This window comes from Eleutherodactylus coqui, chromosome 10, assembly GCF_035609145.1.
Source record: "Eleutherodactylus coqui strain aEleCoq1 chromosome 10, aEleCoq1.hap1, whole genome shotgun sequence".
NCBI classification, from domain to species: domain Eukaryota; kingdom Metazoa; phylum Chordata; class Amphibia; order Anura; family Eleutherodactylidae; genus Eleutherodactylus; species Eleutherodactylus coqui.
Genome location: NC_089846.1, coordinates 99,800,271 through 99,813,742, shown reverse-complemented (window position 1 = coordinate 99,813,742; position 13,472 = coordinate 99,800,271). Strand labels below are relative to the sequence as shown.

At 42.4% G+C, this 13,472-nt stretch overlaps 1 protein-coding gene across 1 annotated transcript in view; it reads right to left on the bottom strand.

Moving 5' to 3' along the window:
* LOC136579796 (uncharacterized) overlaps positions 1 to 1,459 on the bottom strand; it is a 54,953-nt gene extending 53,494 nt beyond the window's left edge. Inside the window, exon 1 of the mRNA XM_066579853.1 lies at positions 1,339 to 1,459. Within this exon, the coding sequence (XP_066435950.1) occupies positions 1,339 to 1,378 (40 nt within the window). The 5' untranslated portion in view covers positions 1,379 to 1,459. The remainder of the gene's footprint in view (positions 1 to 1,338) is intronic.
* Positions 1,460 to 13,472: the final 12,013 nt, after the last annotated feature.

The window sequence follows — 13,472 nt, the reverse complement described above, 5'->3', positions numbered from 1 at the left end:
AGCCTTGTATGTTTTAACGACGAACCATAATAATCAGAAGATTGTGTTAATAATTCATAAATCGGGTCCAATGCCCGTGAACATTGGTGGTGGCAGCTGTATATGGGCATTGTAGAGCTCTGGAGTGCGTTAGAATGGATCAGGTGGTGATTTGAGCTTTCGCTTTGCATGCGTGCAGGAGCCCCGAGGGAGCTGGGTACAAATCAGCCTGTATTCTAACGACTTCACGCTTACAATCCCTCTAGAGTGATCGAGGACTGAGGCGGGATCGATGGGTATCATCCCACCTCTCTCCTTTCCTGTGTCCGGTACGTGACACGCACCTCAATGTGTTTTAGGTGTGTTTTATTCAGCTGTGCTGCCAGATTCCGAAAATATAATTCATATCTGATCTTCACACAACCAGTAATTTTCGTTAAAACATTTTTCCCTAATTTCAATGTCGGATCCAGCACATCTGCAAAAACCCAGCTCCTAGGTGAATGCTTTTCCTTAACTTCATTAAAAGGTAAATGATCACACAATGTGGTTTGCTCATGCTAATTCTAAACTAAACAGACTGGTGGGGACAGGAAACTGAAAGGGCTTATTCCCCCTTTGTCCAGGGCAATGTCAGACAATTGCCTTTCTAGATGCGAATATTCAAACAGCAGGGGGGACTAGAGAAATGTATAACTGCATTCTAACTACTCAAGGCCTGAATAGTATTACAGTGGTACAAAAATAGATAACACAAGCAGCCAAAATGGTGGACGCCCCACCAGTCTCTATATCACAGGGGATATGATGGAAACTATATAATTACAGGAGAGAAGGAAGAGGGGAACATGATGGAAACCTTTATATATGTTACGGGATGAGAGAAGAGAGAGCGGAACATGATGGAAACCTTTATATATGATACAGGAGAAGAGAAGGGAGAGGGAGGATATGATGGAAACCTTTATATATGTTACAGAAGGAGAGAAGGGAGAGGAGACATGATGGAAACCTTTATATATGTTACAGGAGGAGAGAAGGGAGAGGCAGAACATGATGGAAACCTCTGTATATATATTTTACAAGAGGATTGAAGGGAGAGGGAGACCTGATGGAAACCTTTTAGATATGTTATAGAAGGAGAGAACGGAGATAGGGACATAATGGAAACCTTGTATATATCTTACAGGAGATAAAAAGTTAGAAAGGTGTTTAAAAAAATAGGAAATAGGGGGCGTGGCCTGGCAAGCAGCGGGAAAAGCCACAGTAAGAAGAGCTCCAGCACGGGGACACTCTTTTAGGCTCCTACCATTGGGTGATCACTCAGGAGAACCCCGAAAAGCAGAGGAAGGGACTCACCAGAGCCAGCGGAGCAGATTGAGCCGTCTCTTGAGGGCATCGGGTCCGGCGTGAAGCGAGGCCTACACGACCGAGAGAAGCCGCGGGCTGGAGTGCCGAGCGTTGGTGGCCGGAAGGAGGCTCAGGGACGGCCGAGTGCAGAGGAGAAGGAAAAGAGGGAAACCGGAGGGCACCACTGCAGTGGAGAAGACAGCGCCAGGCACAAAAGAGCGGAGGAGGAACAACAGCCGGCGGGAGAAGAGTGACCGGAGGTGAGACCCTGCAGGGAGGAGGTCGAGCAGACTCCTGGCAACGGCTGCATATAGTAAGGAGGCTGCGGGGAGTACACGGCAGCTAAGCATAAAATCTGCTGCTGTGCTTTCCCCTGCTCTCCCCAAACAGTCCAGAGACCCCCCAAGCTGCAAGACAAACCTGTGGGCTACACACCAGGGGAGTTAGCACCCCATAATACAGAGGCCCGGCACTCCCCAAGAATCCCTCAGCCCAGGGGAGCCTGAGAGAGGGAAGAGCAAAGCTCCCCACAGTGCAATAAGGGGGATAGAGAAGGCTTACCCAGCCACGGAGAAAAGACCGTTGTGCTGCTCTTGACAGGGAGCCCCCTGCAGCTCTTCACGAAGCCCCACTGCCACCTTGTGGCTAATTTGAGTATTGCAGGCTCCTAACCTCACTGCCAAGCTAACAGCCTGAGAATTCATATATCCCCCCCCCCCCCCGATGTAGCAGCATAATTTACAGCCCAAGACTGAGCAAATGTCACCTCCCGCAGTTGACACAAGGACTATCCCATCCCCTAGAGGGAAGCGCTCCTGGACGGTTCTCCCAGCAGTAAAATTTCTAGCCAATCAAACTTCTGAAACTGCATTGAACCGCCGCACCCCTGCACACACGTCGGAATAGCATGGCTGAATAACGCAGTCCCCTTCCTAAATATGTGGCTCCATAACAGCTCATAACAAGTCTACCTAGTATTAATGAAGCCCTGAAGGGCATCGACTACCCTGACTACGTCTTCTAACGTTCTCCACTTCACCGGTCTGCTTTAGCTGATTTCTCAACATACTACCAGTGTCCATCCCAAGTCGTATAACTCTGCATTGACTATTCATGATGGGAAAGCGCCGCATAAAACCGTCTGTCCCGAGGAGACTCTCGGAATTCCCCCCCCCCCCCCCGGCCCTCGTAGCAATAGAAACAGACCTGCTACTTCCCACCCAACCAACCTCGAAACAGAGGAGGCACCTAGTGCCCAAAGCTCTATCCCAAAATTCTACTCCGGGCTCCCTCTCCCCTACTCCAGGCAGCCCAACAACCTCGAACAAAGGAAGCAGCAAGAGGAGCGCTCAAGGAACTTCTCCAACCTCTCCTTTCTCAAAAGGGCCCTGTAGCTAAAAAAAGTCAAAACAATCAATCGCAAGGAACATCCCCAATGGCAGAACCTTCCAACAACCTCCAGGCATTCCCAGACTCCGAGAGTCCTCTAACGATCAACACTCTGAAGAATTTGCTATTATCTCTACAAAAAGATATCTCAAACGACATACAAAATCTCTCAGGACAACTACAATCCAACATCGATCACCTGGCAACCCGAACTGACCATATTGAACAAAAACTAGGGGAATTTACTAAAGCCCACAACGAACTGGTAAACGCACACGGAAATCTTGAAGAAAAAGTATCCTGACTACGAGAAAAAGTCACAGACCTGGAAGACTGTTCCAGAAGGAACAATCTTAAATTTAGAGGAATTCCAGAAACTGTGTCTCCACCTAACATCCCCTGATATCTTCTCAAGATGCTTCAAACTCTCCTTCCAGATCTCCCCGAAGTGGAATATGCTATCGACAGAGCCCATAGGATTCCAAAAGCCCGGTCCGTACCGGAATCCGCACCCAGGGATAGCCTGGCAAGGATCCACTTCTATAAAATCAAAGAAGAAATTCTGTCTGCTGGAAGACGTAGAGGGACACTCCCAGCCTCTTATGAAAATGTACAAATATTTCCAGACCTCTCGGCTGCTACACTACAAGCACACAGGCAATTTGCAGAAATCACAGCGGCACTGCGAGAGGCCCATATCAAGTACAGATGGGGCTTCCCCACTAAACTTCTGATACCTAGAAACAGAACTCTCCATGTTGTAGCATCGTTGGAAGAAGGCCATTCCCTTCTGAAGGCATGGGAAGTTCTGGTCTTTCAGAAATCCCCTAGGCCGACCGGGAGATCCCCCTCAAGGATCGACAAAGATTGGTCAACCGCAGATAAACACGGTCGACATGCGTGATTTGGCGTTCTACCAAGTCAAGTGCTCATTTTTGCTTTTTCTACTTTCTGGAGCCACTTTCGGATGGTTCGAAATGCTATCCCCTCCCAATTGCCATTCACCCAGCGCCTGTCGGCACTGGTTGAACAACATTTTGATGTGTTTTAAGGTTGATGTTCACCTTTATTTCTACGTTAACACTGGTTATAATTGGTTTTCTAGGAGGTCTCTTCCCCAACCCGTTTTCCTACTTAACATGACAGGACGACACGTTAACCCTGCTCCTAACCCATCTGCCAGACATGCCTATTAATATTACATCCTTAAATGTAAAGGGTCTGAACAGCCCCTATAAGCGCAGCATGCTCTGGAGAGAAGCCCTCAAATCCCACTCGGATGTCTTTTTTGTTCAGGAAACCCATTTCATTAGGGATAAACATCCCCCCTGCACACACCTTAAATTCCCGAACATTTTCTTTGCCTCAAACTCGGAGAAAAAGAAAAGGGGAGTCCTAATAGATATAAACCAGACAGTGACATTCTCTCAAGAAAATATATACGCAGACCCAATGGCCCGCTTCATAATATTAGTATGCGAGATCAATGCCACTATTTATACCTTCATAAACGTCTATTTTCCTCCCAAATGCCAGGCCAGATTTTTTAGACACGTCTTATCAGAGGTTTCTAAAATCCAGGAGGGCAACTTAGTAATCGGGGGAGACTTTAATTCGGTGCTGGACTCCTCTGCGAAGGGTTGAGGTCCATCTCCTGTTGTCCCGATCCTACACTTAGAGGATCTACACGATATTTGGAGGTGTTTACATGGATCGAAAAGAGACTATACATTCCTTTCCTTGCCACACTCCTCCTATTCCAGAATTGATGTCTTTCTGCTGCCGCGGAGGGGTCTAGCCGGGGTACTTTGGGCCGAGATCGGAACTATCACATGGTCTGACCACGCCCCCATATCCTTATCCCTCCAAGAGAAATTTACTCTCTCCCCATCATCTCCATGGAGACTAAACGAATACATTCTTAATCATCCTGAATATGAACAGCCTCTCAGGGAGGAGCTGGAGGGATTTTTTGAGAATAACGTGGGCTCGGTTCCAAGCACATTTACTGTGTGGAATACACACAAACCTTATATGAGACGCATGTTTATAAAATATGGAGCAACAGCTAAGAGGAAAAGAGAGGAAGAATTCAGCCGCCTACGGATCAAATCAAAACTCTTGACTCACTAAATAAAATCGACCCGTCCCCACAGAAATCAGCAGATCTCTTTAAACTCCGGGCAAAACTCCAAAACTTATTAGCCACCAGACATGACATTACGTTTCAAAAACTTAAAATGCAATTTTATGCACATAATAGAACAGGCGCACTCTTAGCAAAACAACTTAAAGAACTTAAAGCTAAAGAAAGAATCGGATTCCTCCTAGATCTTCAGGGCAGGAAAATTATGCACCCTCAAAAGATAGCCAATGCATTTGCCACATACTATTCTTCTCTATACAATCTGAAGGATAATTTATCTATACATCATCCCCAAAAGGAAGAAATACAGAACTTTTTACAAAGCGTGATCCTCCCCCGCCTAACCCCCGAACAAGCAGCAGCACTCTCTACACCAATTTCCTCTCAGGAAGTCATTGAGACGATAAAACTTTTAAAGTTTCATAAGACACCTAATGGCACAAGACAGGGGTGCCCCCTCTCACCTTTAAAATTTGCCCTGATGATGGAACTGCTGGCGGAACGAATCATGAGTAACCAGGACATCGAGGGGATTAAAATAGCTACACAGAAACACAAGATAAGGCTACACACGGACGACGTTATATTAGCAATTACTAACCCTTCCATCTCCTTGGCGCATGCCCAAACCACCTTAACTCAATTTGGCGAGGTTTCATACTATAAGATTAACAATACAAAATCCCAAATGCTAAACCTCAGCCTAGACGCTAAAACAACACAAACCATATCAAACACCTTCCCCTTCACCTGGTGTGAACAGTCTATCCCATATCTAGGCATTAATATAACATACCCAAGCTCTCTTACCTTCTCCAAAAATTACCTACCACTTCTTAAACAGATTCCAAATATTCTAAACAATTTTTGTAAACCCTTCATATCCTGGGCAGGCAGTATTGCAGCTGTTAAAATGATGATCCTCCCTCGAATCTTGTATGTCTTCAGAACAGTAACGATTCCAATCACTATACATTTTTTTGTCCAAACACCAAGCCCTTATTAACCGATTTATATGGGGAGGATCACACGCTAGAGTCAAATTTTCCACCTTGGCGAAACCATATAAATTAGGCGGCATGAGAGCTCCCGACATCAAAAGATACTCTGCGGCAGTTATATTAGACCAAATCAAACAGTGGTGGGCTACATCATCTCACAAAAAATGGGTGGCTATAGAAACTGCTAGTCTGGGCGCCCTCCTGATCTCCCTGCTGGGAGTCACACCACCGCCTTTGCTGACACATGCGTTACCAAGTCTCCAGGTATCGGCCCAGATTTTGAATCAACTAACCTCATCGGCCTCAGATAAGGTCTCTGCCATGGCCCTCCCACTAAGATTTCTCTCCTCCATTCTCCCAGATTTTGAATAAGAAAAATGGGAGACATTTGGGGTCAGAAAAAGAGGAGACCTGTGCGACGAAGGAGCCATAAGGGATTTCCCCACACTAAGTAAAGTATTCAACCTCCCTAGTGAAATGGGTTTCTCATATTTGAGATTAAGATACACACTACAATCCTTAGACATCCATAAACCAATGTTTCCCAAGGTGGCTTTCATTTTCTTCTCACTCCCTGTGGGTACCTCCGGAGGCATATCAACATTCTACGAGAATTCATTCTCGCAGATAGCACAATCCAAGTCAGTTCATATGACGCTTTGGGAAACTGATTTCAAACAACAATTTAGTCTGAACGACTGGAACCGTGCACTTGCTTGGACGAAAAAAATATCACATGGTATCTCCCACTAACCCTCTGTGATCGGAATCCGTGGTGGCAGAATTATACACGGCAAAAGACCCTCAGACAGATAAGATAGTCTGAGCCTGGGTGCAGAAAATCACCCCTCTCTCAAACACCCCCAGCTAGACACATACACATAGCTATCTCTGCATATCCACATAACCCCTGTCATAGCTCTCCACACAGCAACGTCTGAATAGTAAACAACCCGTACAAAACAGTGATATACCTGGAAAATGGAATTGTACCTCCGTTGTTTTGTTTTTTATATACAATTTTCCTCCCTAATTCTTATTTTTTTTTCCCCTACTCCCGTATATTGTTTTCATTCCTGTTTTTCTTTATGTATGAAAAAAACGTTAATAAAAATATAATTATGAAAAAAAAAGGAAATAAAAATAGAAAAAAATAAAAACATTAAAACTCCACCTTTTACTATGTAAAAATAGACTTAAAAAATCACCACAAGTTTGGTATCACCACATTCCGAAGTGCATTATTTAACTCGCATATTAGAGGCCGTGAAAAAATAACAAAAACATGATCTATAATTTTGTATATCTTGACTGAAAAAAAAACAGAATAAAAAAGCAATTAAAAAGTTATATGAATCACCAAATGGTACCAATTGAAAAGTAGAATTTGGCTGCAAAAATAAGAAAACTCAAACGGCACATTTGATAGAAAAAAAAGTTGAGGGCCCTTAAATGCGATGATACAAAAATTACTTTTTTTTTTTTTCTAAAGTGTGAAAAATAGCAAGATATTAAATAACTATATACATTTAGTATTGATTTAATTATAATGACCCGCATTATTAATTTAACATATTACTTGCCACACAATAAAAAATAATTAAAAAGAAGAAAAAAAAACAAGCCAAAATTACAGATTTTGTTAATGTTGCCTCTAGAAAAATAGAATAAAATTCCACTTGCTGAATACTCCTCAGAGCAGTGCAGGAGAAGAGCTGGCTGGACGCGGCTTTTTCTAGAGGCAACATTACCAAAATCTGTGATTTTGGCTTTTTTTCCCTTCTTTTTAATGCTTTTTCACCATGTGGTAAGTAATATGTTAAAAATAATAAAAAAAATACTCACCTTTCTTATCACAATTTTTTCATGTTTTTCAGGGAAGGGCTTACATTTAAAGCCCTTCCCTGAAAAACAATTACTGGGTGCCGGCAGCGTGATCTGCTAGCGCAGCTGTCATCTGTGGTAGGGAATTCTTTATTCCCTGCAGGGATGAAGAAAACATCTGCCGCATTGGGTGTAATATTCTCATAAATCTTACAGAATCTTGCTAGTAATGTATATTTTTAATTCCAGTAATGTAGGGTGGTCACAAAAATGTTGCCATTTTCATTGCCATATTTGTATTATTAACGCCAGTGCTGTGTTCATTTTGTAGTAATTACAGTAACGAAAATAAAAATTGCCTACCGGTAATCAACTTTAGATCCAGAAGACAATTATGTCTGGGTCTGCACATAAAGCTACTAGTGGAAACTAAGTCACACGTTCATCTCTTCCTTACAAGTTACTTTACAATACAAAATTATTATACTAGGGTGTAAAAGTGATAAAAACAAGCAAAATGGTGCCAAATAAAAGGATTATTAAAAAAATCCAGCGTGGAACGCAGAAGTAATGAAAATGTTAAAGAACATCTTAAAAAAAAACATTTTTTGCCAAGAAGTTTTTTCAAAAGTTCATGATTTACATTAATACAGGAAGAGCATTAAAGGTCACAGAGGAAGATTTGCAGCTGATGATCATTAGAGGGCTTACCGCAGTAGAATAATGTATTATAAAGTCTAATGAACATGAAGTAACATTGATACTAATCATCAGTAGAAGCAGCAGCACTCCGACGGTTAAATCCAATAATCGATATTTCTGAACCCCGTTGTACAGCTGATAACCATCGATATCAGTAATAGTGGTGTTACTATGGTCAAATATATTCTAGTGCAAATGCTGCTAATAATGATAAAAAGACAATTGTGGCTCCACCACCCTGTACATGAGGAATACGATAAATACTAATATCATGCGTCTGCTAAGAGATATGGGAAACCCCAAAAATTATGTAAATACAAAAATGGAAGCTGAGAATGGAATAAATAACATTGCATGCGGCAGATGTGTTCTTCATCCCCGCGGGGACACTGTAGTGGCGGACCAGTAAGTTTTTCTTTTTTTTTCTTTACACTAAAATTTTTATTTTTCAGGGAAGGCCTTATATGTAAAGCCCTTCCCTGAAAAACAATTACAGTGTGCCGGCAGACCATTGTTTTCAATGGAGCTGCCGGCAACAGCCACGGCTCCATTGAAGACAATGCGTCCATTCCTTATTGTGCATGCATGTCCTATCTTTGCAGGCACGCACCTGTAAAACACGGACATGTGAACAGACCATACTGAATGTATTGCTTAAAATAGACGTGTGTTTCTGTGTGCGCGTATGCACGCACAAAAACACACTCGTCTGAAGTAACCCTAAGAGAGAAATACAGACGATTCAAAAAGAAAGACACAAAAGTGAAGCCAATTTCTTCCTACATGAATGGGCATGCAGCAACTAGAAGCACGGGAACAAGCAGAACTGCTTACAGATGTGTATCTCACCCTGATGCCACAGAACCTAAATGACCGATAGCAAGGCATCTCAATGCAGGGCAGTCAGTAACAGAGTGTATGCCGAGACGTGTCTGAGCAGAACTGGACGACCGACTTGGCATCTGCCATATCGCAAGCAGTGCCCACATCACACATCTGTAAGGTGCATCAAAAGCTTGAAGAGTCCTTCCATCTTCTCGTGTCATTCTGCTGCTGTAGGTCATTCATGGATGTAAGAATCAACTTTACTTTTGCATCATTTTTTAAAATCCCCAATAATGTAAGTACGGACGAGATGGACCACGCGGTCTTTATCTGTTGATAGCTTCCTATGTTTCTCTTTGATCTGTCTGGTACTTCAATTAACCACAGCAGAAATACACCCTACATTTATCAAAGTATTATACTCTCTAGATAACCTATTGTATGATCTAGATGTGTTTTCCCTGCAATTAAGAACTGCAGTTTGTGAGTTTGGGTGTAATATTCTCATAAATCTTACTGAATTGTTCTAGTAATGTATATTTTTGATTCCAGTAATGTAGGGCGGTCACAAAGATTTTGCCATTTTCATTGCCATGATATTTGTATTATTAACGCTAGTGCTGTGTTCATTTTGCAGTAATTACAGTAAAGAAAAAAAATTTACTCAATCAACTCTAGATCCAGAAGGCAATTATGTCTGGGTTTGCACATAAAGCTACTAGTCAAAACTAAGCCACACGTTCATCTCTTCCTTACATTCAAGTTAATTTACAATACAAAATTATTATACTAGCGTGTAAAAGTGATAAAAACAGGCAAAATGGTGCCAAATAAAAGGATTATAGGAAAATCCAGCGTGGCACGCAGAAGTAATGGAAATGTTAAAGAACATCTTAAAAAAAAACATTTTTTGCCAAGAAGTTATTTCAAAATTTCATGATTTATGGAAGAGCAGTAAAGGTCACAGAGGAAGATTTACATCTGATGATCATTAGAGGGCTTACCGCAGTAGAATAATGACTGTCTAATGAACATGAAGTAACATTGATACTAATCATCAGTAGAAGCAGCAGCACTCTGACTGTTAAATCCAATAATCGATATTTCTGAGCCCAGTAGTACAGCTGATAACCATCGATATTAGTAATAGTGGTGTTACTATGGTCAAATATATTCTAGTACAAATGCTACTAATAATGATAAAAAGACAATTGTTGCTCCACCACCCTGTACATGAGGAATACGATAAATACTAATATCATGTGTCTGCTAAGAGATATGGGAAACCCCAAAAATTATTTACTTACAAAAATGGAAGCGGAGAATGGAAAAAAATAACCTTTTCTGGATAGTTTTATCAGCCGAACCCTTTCAGCTTCTGATTAGTCGATAAGTTGTAAAACATAAAATTATAATTATTTTCTATGCGATCATCTACTTACCATTTAGCGGAACAGAAAACATCAGGAGAAAAGCTAAAGACAAAAGGCCGAGCTGAAGCTTCATCTTTTCAGTGATGGTTACTTTCAGCTGTTGACATTACCCCCCATATCACAACACCTTCTGCATAGCCCAGCTTAATTCACTCATTATGGAAAATGTGGTTAAGGTGTTAGAGCTAGCCATCAAGCGTGCTGTCTCAGCGAGCCTCATCACCCCTCCTATTGTGCGACCCCCCCCCCCCATCCGGCGAGACCCTGACACCTGAGGAAGTTGTGGCAGCATTTACCGACAGCCCAACACTCTGATAGAATTTGTTCAGCCATTTACAATATATGGACATATCAGTGGTAGATACATATACTATAAATACACTCTTTGTAAAAAAACAATCCAGAAGGAGTTGTCGTTTTGCCGTAAAACTCGTCATGGAGTTCCATCTCAGGCAGATATGTAAATGATTAGAGTTGTGGTGTGATTAGATGACTAGTCTTGCCACCTGTGGACCTAAAAGTGGTTCCACCCTTGGCCTATAAAAGGGCTCTTAGAGGCTCCTTGTGTGTAGTGACCTCTTTTTCCGCTTGTATAGAGGTTGTTGACCACTAAATGTCTTTACAATGTCATCCAAGAGATTTTGTCCGGTTAACAGAGTTTGAGAGGGGCGCATTATTTGAATGTGAGAAGCTGGAGGGTTCTATTGATGAATTGCCCACCACCTGGGCTGTTCTGATCAGTGTGTTAGGGCATACACACAGGTGACTCGGTTGAGGACACCTTTGACATGCCACCATTCTAAACAGAGAAGAACAGAAGTGCTACAGATAAGAGCTATATGAATCAAAATCTAAGTCAGCATGTGAGCTGAGAGGTTGTGTGTGGCCATCTTCTAACTGTACTATGTTGTAAGTGTACTGTGTCATAAGTGTGTGACTTGGGATTAGTGACTTTGGAAGAGTAACTTATTTAATAAGTGCTTATTTGAAATTTTTGCATATATATTTTTTATCTAATTCATCTGTGTGATCCCCATTTAGAATGTGCTCCTTGATTAACAACGCCATCCAGTGTACATCATTTACGCAGTTCTTGACCAGCCGTTCGAGCGTGCATACTACTACTCAAGACGTGAGCGAGTTGTGCATTTGGAAGCCCAGATCCTGGATCTAAATGAACAGCTTGCAACACTGAGATCCCTTGGCAACTTGGAAAGAAGTTTGCTGCTCACTGAGGAGACTCTTGCTGGGGTAAATGTGGGGATGAATGGTAGTTCGGGAGAGCAGGAGGATCAGGCAGCTAGTTTGGTGACAGGAGGAGGGAAGAGATCCAGGGAGATTAGTCCTCCTGAACTAACACACCCCAACAAGTTTACAAAGCTGGCAGATGAGGAGGATGCCATTACAGGATTAGCACTGCTGCAGCACGACATGCCCGCTGACCACCCAGGAGGAAGGGGAATAGGAATGCAGGGCAGGCTAGATAGGTCCTGGTAGTGGGAGACGTAATCACTAGGGGGACAGACAGGACAATCTGCCACAAAGATCGGGATCATCAAACAGTGTGTTGCCTTCCTGGTGCTTGAGTTCGACACATCACGGATCGGGTTTACAGATTACTGGGAGGGTCTGGTGAGCATCCAGCAGTCATGGTGCACATTGGCACTAATGGCAAAGTTGAAGGTAGGTGGAAGATCCTTAAAAACAATTTCAGGGAACTAGGATTTAAGCTCAGGGCAAGGACCTTCAAAGTAGTATTTTCTGAAATACTACCTGTACCATGTGCCACACAAGAAAGGCAGAGGGAGATTAGGGAAATAAACAAGTGGCTCCAGATTTGGTGTAGGAAGGAGGGCTTTTGGGTTCCTTGAGAACTGGGATGATTTTGCTGTTGGCTACAGGTTCTACCGTAGAGATGGGCCACATCACAATGGGGAGTGCGTAGCTGTGCTGTGGGAGAAGATGGATAGAAGGTTGGAAGAGTCTTTAAGCTGGGGACTGGGTGGAGGGCAACCAGAGAGATAAAGAGGAACACAGCATAGACAGTGACCTGCGACTAAGTAATTGAAATGGGGGCAGGAGGTGTTAGTACAGTTAGAACTGGCAGAATAGTTAGTAGGGATACACGTAATATAAAAAAAACCTTGTAAACTATGGTGACTAATGCTAGAAGTCTGACCAATAAAGTAGACCAACTGGAAGTAATAAGGTCTGAGAAAAAAATATGACATAGTAGGAGTAACGGAAACCTGGTTGGATGAAAGCTGTGACTGGGCGGTTAACTTACAGGGTTACAGTCTGTTCAGAAGAGATCGTAAAAACCATAAAGGGGGAGGGGTTTATCTTTACAGAAATCCTGTTTAAAGTCCACACTGTGGGAAGATATATGGGACAGAGATGAACATGTGGAGCCTCTATGGGTAGAAACACATGGAGGGAAAAACAACAATAAAATCCTCATAGGCGGTTTCTACAGACCACCAAATATAACAGAAAATTTATTAGTGAATTAAATAGATCAAGCAGCAAATCACAATGAGGAAATTATTAAGGAGGACTTGAACTATCTGGATATAAATTGGAAAGCCAAAACCTGAAGATCTCCTAAAGGTAACAACTTTCTGTCAATTACTAAAGATAATTACCTTACCCAACTACCCTGTTTCCCTTAAAATAAGACCTACCCCAAAATAAGCCCTAGCATGATTTTTCAGGATTTTCGGGGAGGCTGGAAATATAAGCCCTATCCCGAAAATAAGCCATAGTTACAGTTCATTTAAAAAGTCAATAGGAATGCTTTAGGTGCGTGAAAAAGGCAGTAAA